Below are 14,157 nucleotides of genomic sequence, written 5' to 3'. Positions count from 1 at the left end.
CCGGCCTGAGGCCCACGCCGCCCTTCCCCACCCCGGGCCAGGCCTCACCTGTTGGTGACGAGGCTGTTGCTGGCGCTCTCAAGCTCGCCCAGCCCCGCGCGCTCCCGAAGCAGGCGGCTCTTGCTGCTGTCCAGGGGCAGGAGCAGGTAGCTCATGCGGTTGGCGTAGTGGATGGCCTGGCTGAAGACGGTGCTCTCCTCCTTCTGCACCAGCTCCTGCTGCTTCTCTCGGCTCAGCGTGGGCCACAGGCGCCTCTGCTCAGACGCCACGTCCAGGGCAGAACGCTCGTCCTCCTGCACAGGCGCCTCCCCTACCTGCCGCAGGGCCACAGGTGAGCGAGAGCCAGGCCCGCCCATTCCCCGGCCCAGGGAGCCCCCACACACCGAGAAGGAGTCTCGGTCCTCCGCAGGCTCCAGATAAAGGGCCCGGATGTGGGTCTGCACGTCCCCGTAGAACATGGCCTCCCAGAACTGTGGCGTGCTCCACACCACGTGCTCCTGCACGCAGCTGTATGCAAACTGTGTCACCCCTGGGCTCAGCTTCTGCAGAGGCCAAGTGGGAGAGTCAGCGGGGGCAGCCGGAGTGGGCAGAGGAAGACCCTGGCCACCCCAGCACTCACCCGGCAGAAGGCAGTGACCAGGGGCAGTAAAGCAGCTGCGATGCCGTGCTCGTCCAGGGAGGTGCAGTCCTGCAGCAGCCGGGGCGTCGGAACCCGGCCCAGTGCGCCCCACCGGCACCGCCAGAGCAGCACCTCCTGCCGTCCCTGACCTGTCTGCACCAGTCCCCAGGGCTGCCCAGAGGCTGAGAGCAGGAGGCCTCTGCACGCGAGCCCTCCTAGGCCACCCTCACCAGCAGCCCAGGGCCTCCCAGCTGTCGCGCTGCCAGAAGAGGCACCCTCACGGGCTGGCTGCAGAAGCCCTGCCCGCCCCCCCCCCCCCCCACCGCCGCCGTGGCATCCTCGCCAGCAGAGTGTGAAGCCTGGCCTCACCTGCAGGCAGCAGTTCATCATGCGGACCACGAAGTCGAACTGCTGGTGGTCCAGGACGGCGCGGTTCTGCTGCACGTGCAGATGTAGCTCCTGGGCAAGGCAGCGGCGGGCCGCACGCCCCTTCAGGGCCCTCAGCACAGCCGGGAGCAGCTGCAGGCAGAGCCACAGGGATGAGGGCTCCAGCCTGTGGAGACCCCCGACGTGCCCTGCGGGGCTGCAAGGAGGCACAGGGAAGGCCTTGCCCGGAGGTGGGGGCTAGAGCACAGGCTCTCCGCTCAGAGGAGGCTGGAAGCCACTCAGGTCCGATCTGCACCAGACTCGGCGCTTTACTGCCTGAGAGAGACTGGCACTCCAGTGTAGCCAGCCCTACCCACACGCGGCTCACGACATGGCCAGCGTGCCGAGGCGCTCTGAGGGAGGTGACCCCGTGGCCGGCCAGGCCCTGTGCCCATAACACACGTGCCAGCAGCCAGCTCAGCACCGCGGGCTCCGAAGGGCTACACTCGGACTTCTGTTACTACCGTTCTCTCTGAAATGATCAGGAACCCATGAGGGGCTGCTGTGAGCGCTAAGTGCTTCATGGACGACCACACAGCCGCGACACACCAGACAGACGCAACTGACTGTCCTGAGAGACCTGAAGCGTCAGTGGACATCACAGCATGGAATGCTAAGTGACCTCCACTTTCTACAAAGTAGAAAAAACACAGATGCCTATGCGTCTACACTACTTTCTATGAGAGAGAAAGAAAAACCACTAAGACCCTCAGGGTGTTCCGATACCTAAAGGCTGAAGGGAGTCCCCCTGCAGGCCGCGTCCAGCTGCTCTGAGCTGGAGGGAGGGGGACCCAGGCCTGGCGTCCACCCGCCCTTCTCGCCGGCCTGGCTCCCGCCAGTGGCCCACAGGGGAGGAGGGCCAGGGCTCCTCTGGGGGCCGCCGGCACCCCTCACCTTCTTGGCCTCCAGCATCTTCCCCTCGAACACGTAGGAGATGCAGTTCCGGACCACCTCTAGCCGGCGTGCGCTGTTACCATGCAGCCCGCCACTCCGCTCCACAATGGCCGCTGGGGAACAGACAACACACTCACCTCTGACCTCGTGGCTGCTCTCAGCCACACACACGCCCCCCACTCCCAGCTACGCACTCATGGGCGGCCCCGAGGGCACAGTGGTCCTCTTCTCAGCCTTCACAGCTGGGGGCGCGCCCTGCATCTTGGCTGTGGCCTGATCCACGATCCACTGCACCATGCCCTCGTCCAGCCGGGGGAAGGGCCGGGGCGCCCGCCGCAGGTGGCTGGCCTCGCCTGGCCGCTGCACCTTGTGCATAGCCACGGCAGGATACGGGTTCTCCTGGGGGGACACAGGCAGGGTGGGCGAGTGGCCCCGCAGGGGCAGCAAGATGGCCTCGCCAGGCCAGCCCATGGCTTGCGTCACCCGCCTTACGTTCTTGTAGAGCTGCTCGGCCAGTTCCTTGACGTGACGCAGAACTCGCTGGGGGTGGTTCTCATCTGCCCGCATCCGAGCGACTTCATGGGCCACCAGCTGGGGGCGGAGCAGAGTCAGGAGGGCTGGCTGGGGCAGGACAGGGGTGGGGGGCTCCTCCCAGCTGGGGTGGGGGTGCACCTCATCAAACAGGTCTGTAGGGCGGTAGGGGACCCCGCGCTCGGACACGAAGCCTGCAAAGGCCATGCCCTCCAGCACCTTCATCAGGAAATCATCCTCCACCAGCCCGCGCTGGCCCAGGAAAGCTGCCTGGGGTACACAGAGAAGTCAGCCCTCGGGCACCCTTCTCTGCCCACCCGCGCCCTGCCCGGCGCCCACCTTATGGAAACGGATGACGGGCTCTGGGTGGATGCGGACCATGTGCAGACACCAGCGGTAGCCTTGCAGGAGCTGAGCAAAGAGCCGCAGGAAGACGGCGCGCAGCTCCTTGTCCTGGGGCACACGCGCAGCTGAGCCCCTGCCCCGCCCTCCTGCCCGACCCCCACACACCCGCCATGGCACCTCCTCCAGGACTCAGCAGTTGGGCGCCCCCAGAGCTGCAGTGACGCCCACCTGCATCTTCAGGGAGGAAATGGACGTTGTAGGTGGAGGGAAGGCAAGATCAGCCAGCTCCAGCTCTGGATCCAGAACCTGTGGAGGCAGCAAGGACCAGGGTCGGCTGCACACCAGCCCCAGGCCGCGGGCCTCTCTGCCAGCCACGCGGCCCCGCCGCGGCCCCCGCCCGCCTCACCATGCTCAGGATGCTGTGTGTCTGACTCTGCAGCGGCTCAGGCAGGGGAGGAATGTGCACACACTCGGGGACAGTCACCGTCCCGCCATCTAGATCAGCAACAATCACGTCCAGCTGTGCAGCAAAGGGAGCGAGAGGTCAGGGACCACGGGCCACTCGGCAGGGCCCGGCGTCGGCCCGGCCCGGAGCAGCAGGGCAGGCCCCGAGCAGGCCTCACCAGCTCCTGGGCCTCTGCCTGGAAGGCGGCGTTGACTCCGATGATGAAGGGTGTGGGCGTGCTGAGCACCTCCAGGAGCTGTGCCGGCAGGATGGGCACGTAGGTGAAGCTGCAACAGGCCGGGGCTCAGTGCGGCCGCCCCGCGAGGGCTGGGGCGGGCAGAGGGGCCGCGGGCGGCACTAAGGCAGGCACCTGTATCTGAGCGGGAACAGCAGCGCCAGGAGTCCCCGGCAGGCGTCCGAGAGCCGTTGGTAGCTCCGCGATAGGAAGAGCACCTTGTGCTCCGTGAGCGCCGCGCAGAATAGGGACAGCACGTTCGTGATGCCTGAGGGGGAGACGGGCTTAGGGACCTGGCGCGCAGCGCAGCCTCGGCATCGGCCCACTGGCCGGGCGGGCGGACGGGGCACTGTGCGGGGGGCTGGGGGGCCTCGCGGGGGCCCAGGCTCACCCAGCTGGCGGAACAGCAGGGCCACGCTGCAGCGGCTGATGGGCAGTGAGTCGGTGAGCGGGGTCTGAATGACCTGCCGGTCCCCAGCGCCCAGAGAGATGGTTCTCTGCAGAGAGAGGGGCCAGGGCTCAGCTGCTCCGACCAGACCTGTGTCAGCCCTGGGCTCCACAGCCTCAGGAGAGCCTGAGGGGCGGACAGACCCCCAGGTGGGACTGGCAGGCATGGGGAGGGGCAAGGCCAAGCCCGGCTTCTGCCCAAGCAGTGCTCCAGAGAGGACCCCGGGCCTCCGACCTGGGGTGAGGACAGGGCCTAAGTGGGCAGAAGAAACAAAGAATCCGTACCACTCCATCCTCACCAGAGTCCAGCTGCACAGGACAGACAGGCAGAGAGACACGGTTAGACACACCCACACGCGGGGGCACAGACCGGGGGCACAGACAACCAGAGACAGGCACACCCGAGGAGCGCGTGGGCAGAGGACACACAGGTGCGGGTGGAGAGCCAGGCGGGAGCCGGGACACGAGGCAGGCAGGGCCCCAGGAGGCGGCGGCTGCCAGCAGCACCGACACAGGAGGGCATCCGAGGCCGGCCGCTCCACCAGACGGGACCCCGAGGGCCTCCAGGCCCCACTCCGCGGCCTCGGACACAGGAGGGCCTGAGGCTGCAGGTGACGGCCTGCCCCCCAACCCACCTGAGAGCCCCCAGCCAGGGGGATGACGCACGTCAGCAGATTCCCGACCACGTTCTCCAGGCCCACGTTCAGACCCTCTACGTGGATGGTGTAGATGAGGCCGAGGCTGTTCTGCAAGGATCACAGGCTGGGGATGACGGTCCAGCCAGCGAGGGCACCCCACGGCCGACCTGGGGAGCCAGCTGCCCGCCTCACCCTGAACACCTCCACGTGGTCCAGCCGTGACACCAACACCAGCGTCTTTGGAGCAAACAGCTGGCCGGGCGGGCTGGGCGTGGGGGGCGGCAGTGCCCCCGGGCCCCCCTCATCGGCCTCCTCATCCCGCTCGGCGGCGTCCCGGGCACACAGCTCTTCCTGCGGACAGAAGCCGTCTGCCAGGGTCCGGGCGCATCCCCAAGCCCAGTGGGGAGGGGGCAGGGGTCCAGGCAACGCAGACACGCCTGGCAAGCTGGCAAGTGCAGCCTCCGCGGGGTGGAGGACCAGACACAGACAGGGAGAGACGCGCGTGGCGGGGCAGCGTCCGCAGCCGGAGGCTGGCCCGGCGGGCTGACCTGCGTGGGCTCCACAGGCTCCCAGAAGGTCAGGCAGGCACAGTAGTGCCGCTCGGAGTTGATGTCGGTGAGGACAGCGACGAAGAAGGTGGGCGGGTTCCGCTCAGGACACAGCTGCCACCCGCTGGGCTGGCAGAACTGGGCGGGAGGGTGGGTCAGCGGTCAGTGCCCGCTGCCCCCAGCCCTCGAGGGGCCCCAGGTCAGGCCCAGCACCGGGGGGCAGCAGGCTCTGCCACCCAAGTGCCTTGCCTCCTGGAGCTCAGCACCCTGCCCACAGGAGGAGGGAAGAGCCTCTGGCCGCTCCGTAGGGATGAGGACCCTGGGACGAGGGACAGGCCCCCATCGTGAGGCAGGGACGTGACGGGGGCTCCCCACCCTCCAAGGCAGCGACGTCGCCCTGTACCCAGCAGGGCCAGGCACTGCGGGGGCCCGCAGCATCTGCCCCGCCGCCTCGGCACCCCCAGCCCTCAGCCCCAGGCCCTGGGGCGCCCCACTCACCAGCTCGATACCCTGAGGGAATGGGTTGTCCTCCCAGTCCTTCTCCGGGAAGCGCTGCAGGATCTGGCCCTGGCCTTCCCCACTCCCTGAGGACAGGAGCGGGGGTCAGGGCACCGCCCGAGCCCCACACCCCCACGCGACAGGAGCCTCGAGGGTCTGAGCGGAGCCATCTCTCTCACCTGCCCTCATCTGGCACCAGACCAGCCCCAGCTCCCAGACCTACGGTTTCCCTAAAGACAATCGCATGAGGAGACACTGCCGGGCTCTGCAGCCCAGGGCCACCAGGGGCGTGGAGAGGAGCCCAGCTGTGGGTCGGGATCCCCAAGAGCACATGGGCCTCCCCACAGAGTAGAATGCAAGCTGATGGCCGCCAGGGGGCAGGGCGGGTGGATACACTGGGAGATTGGGACTGACGTCTGCACACCGCCAACAGAAACAGGTAACTGACCGGGGCCGTTGCAGAGCATGGGAAATGACCCAACGCTCTGCAGTGACCTTCACGGGAACAGAATCTATAAAACTGTGTCAGTGTTACTGGCTCAGTCGTGTCCAACTCTTTGCGACCCCATGGACTGTAGCCCGTCAGGCTCCTCTGTCCATGGGATTCTCCAGGCTGGAATACTGGAGTGGGTAGCCGCTCCCTTCTCCAGGGATCTTCCCAACCCAGGGACTGAACCAAGGTCTCCTGCACAGCAGGCAGGTTCTTTACCATCTGAATAATTAATTCACTTTCCTCCACAGCAAAAACTTAACACGACATTATATATTAACTATAATCCAATAAAAAAAAATTTAATGACCTGAATATTTTAAACAGTAAAACTATGAGAGCCTCAAAAACACACACAGAAAAAAAAAAAAAGAACGCAGGTGCCCTGGCCCAGGGGATGGCAGCAAGGGGAGCTCAACCCGCCCACCCTCAGCCCCTGGCCCCAGGTCCCGCCCCCAACGCCTGCTCCCCCAATCAGAGCCCCCACTGCGAGCCAGCTCCAGAAGGGGAGAGCTGTTCCCGACTCCCCAGCCAACCCCCAGCTCAGGCCCTCAGCCCACAGCCCTGCCTCCCCTCACCGGCCAGCCCGACAAAGGTCTCACACTGGTGTGGGTGCCAGGAAAGGACGACCGGTGCCTATGGCCCCAGACTGCTGCGTGTTCCTGCTGCCTCAGAGGCAAACAGGACCAGCAAAGGTCCCAGAAGAAGGCCAGAGAGGGGTGGGGCTGGCAGAAGGACTGGAAGGCTCTTCTGAGCCCTGAAGCTGCTGGGCACAGCTCTGCCCCCTGCCCACACGGGCCACCACGCACACCCACCGTGCACACACCACACGGCTGCGTGCAGCCCTGGGTCCCCTGGACCAGGGGAAGGGCATGTCCCTGCACCCCTAGCCTCCTAGCTCCCACGTGTTCCCCAGAGACCCCCTCCAGGCGCAAGGCACTGTTCCCAGTCCAGCCCACACAGGCAGGGCCAGCTGGAGACCCCTCCCTCCTGCCCACCCTCCACGGAGCCAAATCTGTAGGCATGATGCGAGCCCAGCTGGGGAACCACTTTCCTCACAGAATTCGAGGAGGATGAACAGGGGTCTCTGACCCAGCAAAGCAGCAGCTCAAGCAGGAAAGATAAAATCCCTCCACCTCCACGTCCCACCCTCAAGCAGGTCCCGCCGTCTGCTCAGATCAGCCTCGACTGCCGCCAAGCCGGCAGAGGAGCAGGGGCAGAGGGAGGGCGGGAAAGCCGAAGTGTGCAGCCTCTGCGGACCTGCGACACGCGGTCCCACGTCCAGCCAGCCCGAACCTGAATGGGCGGATGCAGGAGCCTCAGACAGAGCTGGGGCCTGGACCCAAGGGCGCTGGCAAACAGACCCCAGCACCCCCCAGGACCCCAGAGGGCAGGGGAGTGGGGCTGCAGTCTCGAGCCCACCACCCTCCAGGAAGAAGACCGGCAGCAGGTAGGTGGCTGCCGGCCGGGGAGGGGGAAGGGCTGTGACTCTGACTCACAAAACCTCAGCTTCCTGTGGCCCTCCCCTCCCCCACTGACACCGACCGAGGTGGCAGACAAGCCAGGGTGGGGACGACAGGTGTCTGCTGCTGCCACACCCAAACACACACACACACAGACATACAGACACACACATGCACACGCGCGCGCGCGCGCGCGCACACACCCCGGGCCCTCCAGGCCCACCCCGAGGGCCGCCCTCAACAAGCCCAGGCACAGGGCTCCTCCCCATCCACGCCCCCAGAGGCTGCCTGTGTGCAGCCCCAAACCGCACCCAGGGCTCACCCAGTTCTGGCCACGAGGCAGCAGGAGGAGGGAGGAGGAGGGGGTGCGCGACTGAGGATGGCAGTCTCTGCCCCCAGCACCCCCCAGAGCTGGGGCAGGCGGCCTGCAGAGGGCTGCTCCCCACGCCCCACCCTCTGGAGGCAGGCAGAGGAACCGGCCACTGGCCCCCCATGGCCCACCCTTCGTGCAGAGCGTCAACTCCCAGAGCAGGCTCTGCCTCCAAAGAGCAGGCTTTCCTGAACCCGGAGCCCTCCCGGCCACCGACAGAAGTGAGGGGCAGCGGAGGCTGGGGAGCCAGCGGGGCGGTAAGGGGACCCCGCCAGCTCCTCCCCTGAGCCACGCCAGCCCCAAAACCAGCCCTCAGGCCTCAGCCCAACGAGCATCACCTCCTCAAGCCAGCGCTCCAAATCCTGCCCACGCACGAGGGCTGCGGTGGGACCCCAGGAACCTCCCACCCCCTACCACTGCCTTCTGGGGTTCCTGGGGCACCTGCCGGCCAGACAGGCACTCCACCACCAAGAAGCTACATCCTGTGCCCCACGGCCCTCAGGCTAACCAGCCTCTGCCGCAGCTCCCACGCCCAGCCCCTCCCACCCCACAGGCAGACTGGCTCCTGGGGGGACGTGCGGGCAGCTTCCTGAGCCGCACTCACACTGGGAGCGACGTGGGCCTCCCCTGATGCCCTCCCCCTCCTCCGAGACCCTAGCCCACACCTCCGCTCTGTGCCAACAGGGGCCCGGCTGCGGGCCTGCATTCTGGGGGTGGGCATTCTGGGGGTGGGAGGTATCTGCCACATCGCCCAGCACCCCCAGCAATCCCAGCTCCTGAGGCCACGGAGGAGACCTCGAGCAGCTGAAGTTCCTGCCCCACCTCAGGTAGACAGAAGAGAGGACAACCCCACCCCCGTGACAGGACTAACCCAGCCAGCCGGCGGGGAGTTGCAGGGCCGGCCTCTGGGGGCCTGGAGGAAGGACACAGAGGCCCCCTGAGACGCAGGCAGCGCAGAGCTTCCTCCTGCAGCCATTCTCCGCACAGTCAACCCCGCAGGGGGAACACAGAGCATGTGGCTGTCATCCCCAGCAACGTCGTCACCAGTGCCAGGCTCCGATGAGCGGGCCAGCCCGGGCCAGCAAGTGCTGGGGGCAGAGGCGATGGAAGGGTAGCAGCCTGCTCGGCCACCCCCCACTCAGCGCTCCCGCTCGGAGACCAGCCCGGCCGTCAGAAGGACAGCACCCTCCTGCTGGTGCACCCCCCAGACCTCAACACAGGGGCCCCCCTGCCCGAAGCCAGAGCACAGGACTCGCAGAGGGGTTGCAGCCTCTCCAACCTGCCGGTCAGACAAGCCTGGCTCTGACCCGAGGCTTTGGACCCTGCGGGCTCCCAGCCCTGGCCAGCCCAAACAGCTCCGACCTGCTCCAGAGAGGGGCAGGGCCATGGGTGGGGAGCGGTGACTGGCTCAGGGCTGGAGAGCCCTCTCCTCAGACAAGACCACCCTGGCCAGGAAATGGGCATGAGGGGCTCTCTGGCCCCCGTGATATCCCCAGAGCTGGGCCAGGGTGTAAAATGTGCTAAACCCAGGTCCTCAGTGAGAAGTGCCCCCAGCTCATTAGCGGAGGAGCCTGCAGCCTCTGAGATGAATGGAAGGGTCCCAGCCCAGCCCCTCCCTGCCCTGCTACCTAGAGCCTTCTGCTAGGTAGCCCCACAAAACCAGGAAGCTCCCTCAAGCAAGGAAGATGTCCAGATGCCAGCCAGGGACAAGACACCCGCCACGCCTACCCTCTCCACTGAACCCAAAGGCCCCGTGACCCTGGGCTCGAGGCCGAGGCCTGCCAGCAGGCAGGGGCCCTCCACCTCCAGCGAAGGCGCCCGCTGCCACGAGCGTCCACACGTGTGCGGCTCAGCATCAACAAGGCACCCGTCACTTCCTGGAGCTTCCTGTGCGAACTCGTCATGTGTGCATGCCCGCCCAATGCTCACGCAGCCAGCCGGGAGGCCTCCATGACTCATCCCGTCACCAGGAGAGGAGACTGAGGCGCAGAGGCCGCAAGACTGGCCCGAAGTCACAGAGGCATCAAGAGGCAAGGCAGGAGCCTCAGGCTGTGCTCCTCTGCTTCAGCCTGCGGGGCTGCTCCTCACAGGCTGGACCAGGCCTGCCAAGGAAGGCCCTGGGGCGAGGTGGCCAGCCAGCAGCTCACCAGCAGCTCCAGCAGCAGCTCCAATCCCGGAAGGTAATGGTTAGGGGGTTCCACGGCCCCCAGCCCTACTGCAGGGGACATCTTGAGACTCACTCCTTCCTGTCACTCAGGGTGACTGGCACTGTGGCACCAGCCTTCTCCCCTGTCCCGCTCAGAGGCCACCTAGTCCGCGGGTGCCCACCGCCCACGTGGCTCCAGCCAGCTTATCGTGGAGCCCACGGAGGCTGCCTCTCCTCTCCCTGACACGCACTCCAGCTGCTGCCACCATCAGCATGCCTACCCTGGCTTCTGCCTCCTCAGCCGCCCTGCACGGCCTGCGGCGCCCTCAGTCCCCAAGCCCACACTGCTTACGCAGTCCTGGGGCCCTCATGCTGGGGCCGCACCTCAGCCAGCCCGGTCGCCCCAGACCCTGTGCACCCCCTGCCGCAGGTGGCACAGGCTTCTCGCTGCCCCACCCCACGTGTCCTGGAGAAGACGGCTCTCTCTCTGGGCCTGAACGACACTCACAGCCTGCCACGTGCAGGCTGCACGGCGAGGACGACTGGTTCTGGCCCAGAACGCCGCCCCTGAAGGCAGAGACGTGCTCAGCACCGAGGGTGTCGAGGGTGTCGGGCAGACAGGACAGGTAGAGGAGTAAGCGCTATATGAAAGGGCGCTGAGGAGGGTGGGGGCCCAGCAGGCACAGGCTCAGGGAGAGGCAAAGCCAGGAGCGTGGCAGCGGCAGCCCGGGCGCCAAGAAGCAAGGCAGACTGGGGGTCTTGGCCCCACCCTCAGGCTCAAGGCTCAGCCCCAACCTGATCACACAGCCACCCCCACCAGCCCCAAAGCCGTGCCTGCCCTCCTGCAGTTGGGGTCTGAGCCACAGCGAGGCTCTGGGCTAGCCTCGGTGCGAGTCCCACTCGCTCTGTAGTGGCTCAGACCAGGTACTCAACCTCTCTGCCCGGACTCCAGTGGACAGATGGGGCCAACGACAGGGAACCCTGGGCAGGCTGCTGGGAGGAGGGAACGCACTCATGCACACAAAGGGCAGTGCGGGGCCTGGCACACGGAGCGCGCTCCCCAACGCGACGTCTCCGCGGCCGCTGCTGATGTCATCGTCAGGCTTTTTCCTACCCCCTGGGCTGAAGGGCTCTCAGACACAGGTGGTGACCGGAGACACGGACCCCCCGGCCACGGGCACCAGTCACCAGGCTCGGCGGGCAGGTATGAGATGGGCAGGCCCTTTGCCAGGAACTCTTGTCTCTCCTCCCCACAGTTCTTCCCGGAGTCCTCCGAATTCCGGCTCAAACGCCGCCTCTTCAAGAAGCAGTCCCTGAGCCCCAACCCTGTCTGCACGCCCCCCAGCCTCCCGGGCCTGAGACACGGAACAGGGGCCACAGGCTCCAGGCCAGCGGCCCCAGGGGTCAGAGAAGGGGCTTGCAGCTGACTGAGCGGCCCGTGCCCCTGGAGGCAGGGCCGTCCGGCGGTCGGCCCCCGCGAAGGGAGCCCGTCCCACCCAGCTGGGAGGCGCAGGCCGAGCCGCCCCGGGCCCTCCCGCCTCCCGGCGACGCCGAGGCGCGGCCGGGCCGCCTCTGCCCTGACGGCGGCCGGCGAGCTCGGCCCGCCCCGTCACGCCGCGCGGCCCACGTCGGGGAGGCCGGGCCCCGTGACCCCCGACCCCAGGTGGCGGGCCCGGCGCAGCGAGTGCCCGGCGGACCCGGGGCCGCCCCGCCGCCCCTTCCCGGCCCCCGGCCCTCAGCCCGCAGCCGCGCGCCGGCACTCACCGCGCGGGTGCGGCCCGAACGCCACCAGCACGAAGTAGTCCGCGAGCCGCGCCATGGCGAGGGGCGCGGGCGGGCTCCGCGGCTCGGGCACGCGAGGGCGGCGCGCTCATGGCCCGGCCCCGGCCCCGGCCCGCGCGCCCCGGACGCCCCGGGGTAGATTCGCGGCGGCCACCAGGCTTCGCGCCGCCATCTTCCCAGCCCGCCGGCCCGCCCGGCCGCGCCGTGCGCCTGCGCGCCCTCGCCCCGCCCCCTGAAGGGCGTGGCCCGGAGCGGCGCGCCCTCATTGGGCCTCGCCCCTGGTGGGAGGATCCCGAAGCGGCGCGCCCTTATTGGGCCGCGCTCCAGGGGGCGGGGCTCCGCGTCTCCCCGCCCCCAGGCGGTGACAGCGGCGGCGGCTCCGGGTCGCAGGCTCGCTCGGCCCGGGTGGGAGCGCGCCCCCCGGCCGCGGCGCACTCGCAAGGCGTGGGGGCTCGGGCCCTGCCCCGGGCGCTCTCAGTCTCGGGTCCGCTCGGCTCCAAGGGTCTCCCCGCCCGCGCTGTCAGCCCGGAGAAAGACTGGAAGGCGCAGCCCTGCGCACGGGCCTCCGGGACTGGGAGGGGCCCTGGGACGTCCCGGACGCCGCCATCCTGGCAAGGGAGGGGGCCCACTCAGGCCTGCCCTTGGGGTTCCCTGCCTGAGGAGGGCTCTGGCCCCACTCGGGAGCCCGGTCTCAGTGAGCCGAAAAAACGCTTAACATACGTGCCTTCAAAACAGCGCGCCGCACACCCTGCCGTGAAGAGCAGGGAGCAGGCTGCCCCGCTGAGGGTCCCGGCAGTGCCGCCCACCCTCGGGCCCCGCATGGCACACGGATGGGCAAGAGGGTCTCAGAGTCTGGGGGCAGACACTAGGAGAGGCGCCACGCGGTGGGGGGAGCCTCGGGGCTGCCGCTGACACGCTGGGACCGGGAACTCGTTTCTGGATGAGTGTGGCGCTTTAAGAACCTGTGAAGGAGCAGACTGCGGAGAAGGCGATGGCACCCCACTCCAGTACTCTTGCCTGGAAAATCCCATGGACGGAGGAGCCTGGTAGGCTGCAGTCCATGGGGTCGGAAGAGTCGGACACGACTGAGCGACTTCAGTTTCACTTTTCACTTTCATGCATTGGAGAAGGAAATGGCAACCCACTCCAGTGTTCTTGCCTGGAGAATCCCAGGGACGGGGCAGCCTGGTGGGCTGCCGTTTATGGGATCGCACAGAGTCGGACATGACTGAAGCGACTTAGCAGCAGCAGCAGCTGATGGTCCTGCTCCCCCCTCGCAGGCGGGAGCCCCGAGAACCCAACCCAGAGAGGGCTGAAAGAGAGGACCACTGGGCCCCCTGCCCTGTCCCGGGCACAGGCCCTGTCACAGCCTCTTCTGCTTCTGATGAGTACTGGGATGAGAACCCCTCCTTTCTGCCCCAGCTGTCTGGAGTTGGTTTTTCTCACTTCTACCTCAAAAGGTCCTGGCCACCACACTGCCACACCACTGAGCTCGTGCATGGGCAGGCAGTGTCCCCGGCAAGCCCTCTGGCTTGGCACCTGAGCCCAGGATGGACTCTCCTGCAGAGATGGTGGGGACCCTGCCCCCTATATTCCCCCACCCTCAGGCCCTGTTTGCAAGGAGCCCACTCCCTGAGCCCTCTCAGAGGCACTTTAGGGTCAAGGGTAGGGTTAGGGCCGCTTCCCGAGCATGATGCCCCTGCTCAGGTTTCTTGCTAGCACCCTGTACCTGTCCCCCTCAGGGTGCGTCCCCCGCTCCTGAGCGTCTGTGCCTCCCCACCCGCAGCGGGCACGCCTTCTCCAGTCCTGGGCCCCTTGGCTCCCTTTCCGTCCTTTCACCCCCACCTGGCATGGCTCCAATGCCTGTCACCCTGCCAACACCCTCGCTCCCACCTCCCCGACTGTTTTCACTGTACCCAGCTGGCAAACCCCAGCCACGCACAGTCCTGCCCACCCGTCTCCTCCAGGCCTGTAGCACCAGCTGGTGTGGAGTGGCACCGTACAGTGACACCACGGCCCCAGCTGTGGGTCGCTGCTCTCCCCACCGCCCAGCCAGCCCACGTCTGGCCAGCGCTCTTTGCTCTGCAGTTTCCTCAAACCTCTGGTGCCCGCTCATGTGTCTCAGAGATGGCCCCGCTGGCCTCCTTCACAGAGAAAACAGACCTGCATCACGGCAAGTCTGGCCCTCAGCCCCCGCTGCCCGCCCACCCCTGCCCCCCATCACAGTTACACAGAGGCTCTGCCCCTCCTGCCCTCTACCCACCTCTGGCTGTTTGCTGT

The 14,157-nt window shown here is 67.3% G+C and overlaps 2 protein-coding genes across 6 annotated transcripts in view; one reads left to right on the top strand and one right to left on the bottom strand.

Annotated features, from left to right (window-relative positions):
• SBF1 (SET binding factor 1) overlaps positions 1-12,060 on the bottom strand; it is a 31,012-nt gene extending 18,952 nt beyond the window's left edge. For 2 of the 5 annotated variants that reach the window (XM_027540410.1, XM_027540412.1), the window contains exons 1-19: positions 11,860-12,060; positions 5,627-5,712; positions 5,129-5,266; positions 4,773-4,931; positions 4,578-4,688; positions 3,887-3,992; positions 3,631-3,763; positions 3,439-3,547; positions 3,222-3,335; positions 3,044-3,121; positions 2,810-2,923; positions 2,612-2,740; positions 2,432-2,530; positions 2,134-2,338; positions 1,940-2,052; positions 989-1,138; positions 620-688; positions 384-542; positions 49-314 (exon numbers count right to left, since the gene is read on the bottom strand). In XM_027540410.1, coding sequence (XP_027396211.1) covers positions 49-314; positions 384-542; positions 620-688; positions 989-1,138; positions 1,940-2,052; positions 2,134-2,338; positions 2,432-2,530; positions 2,612-2,740; positions 2,810-2,923; positions 3,044-3,121; positions 3,222-3,335; positions 3,439-3,547; positions 3,631-3,763; positions 3,887-3,992; positions 4,578-4,688; positions 4,773-4,931; positions 5,129-5,266; positions 5,627-5,712; positions 11,860-11,914 — 2,393 coding nt within the window. In that variant the 5' untranslated portion in view covers positions 11,915-12,060. Of the gene's footprint in view, positions 1-48; positions 543-619; positions 689-988; positions 1,139-1,939; positions 2,053-2,133; positions 2,339-2,431; positions 2,531-2,611; positions 2,741-2,809; positions 2,924-3,043; positions 3,122-3,221; positions 3,336-3,438; positions 3,548-3,630; positions 3,764-3,886; positions 3,993-4,227; positions 4,252-4,577; positions 4,689-4,772; positions 4,932-5,128; positions 5,267-5,626; positions 5,713-11,859 lie in introns of all 5 variants that reach the window. The other 3 variants (XM_027540408.1, XM_027540411.1, XM_027540409.1) reach the window with 2 other exon arrangements.
• LOC113893271 (basic proline-rich protein-like) lies at positions 11,968-12,789 on the top strand. The gene has a single exon (XM_027543154.1). It carries the CDS (start codon positions 11,968-11,970, stop codon positions 12,787-12,789), a length of 822 nt encoding a protein of 273 aa, XP_027398955.1.
• The last annotated feature ends 1,368 nt before the right edge of the window (positions 12,790-14,157 follow it).

Source organism: Bos indicus x Bos taurus, chromosome 5, assembly GCF_003369695.1.
Source record: "Bos indicus x Bos taurus breed Angus x Brahman F1 hybrid chromosome 5, Bos_hybrid_MaternalHap_v2.0, whole genome shotgun sequence".
Classification (NCBI taxonomy): domain Eukaryota; kingdom Metazoa; phylum Chordata; class Mammalia; order Artiodactyla; family Bovidae; genus Bos; species Bos indicus x Bos taurus.
This window is presented reverse-complemented; position numbering and strand designations above follow the sequence as displayed.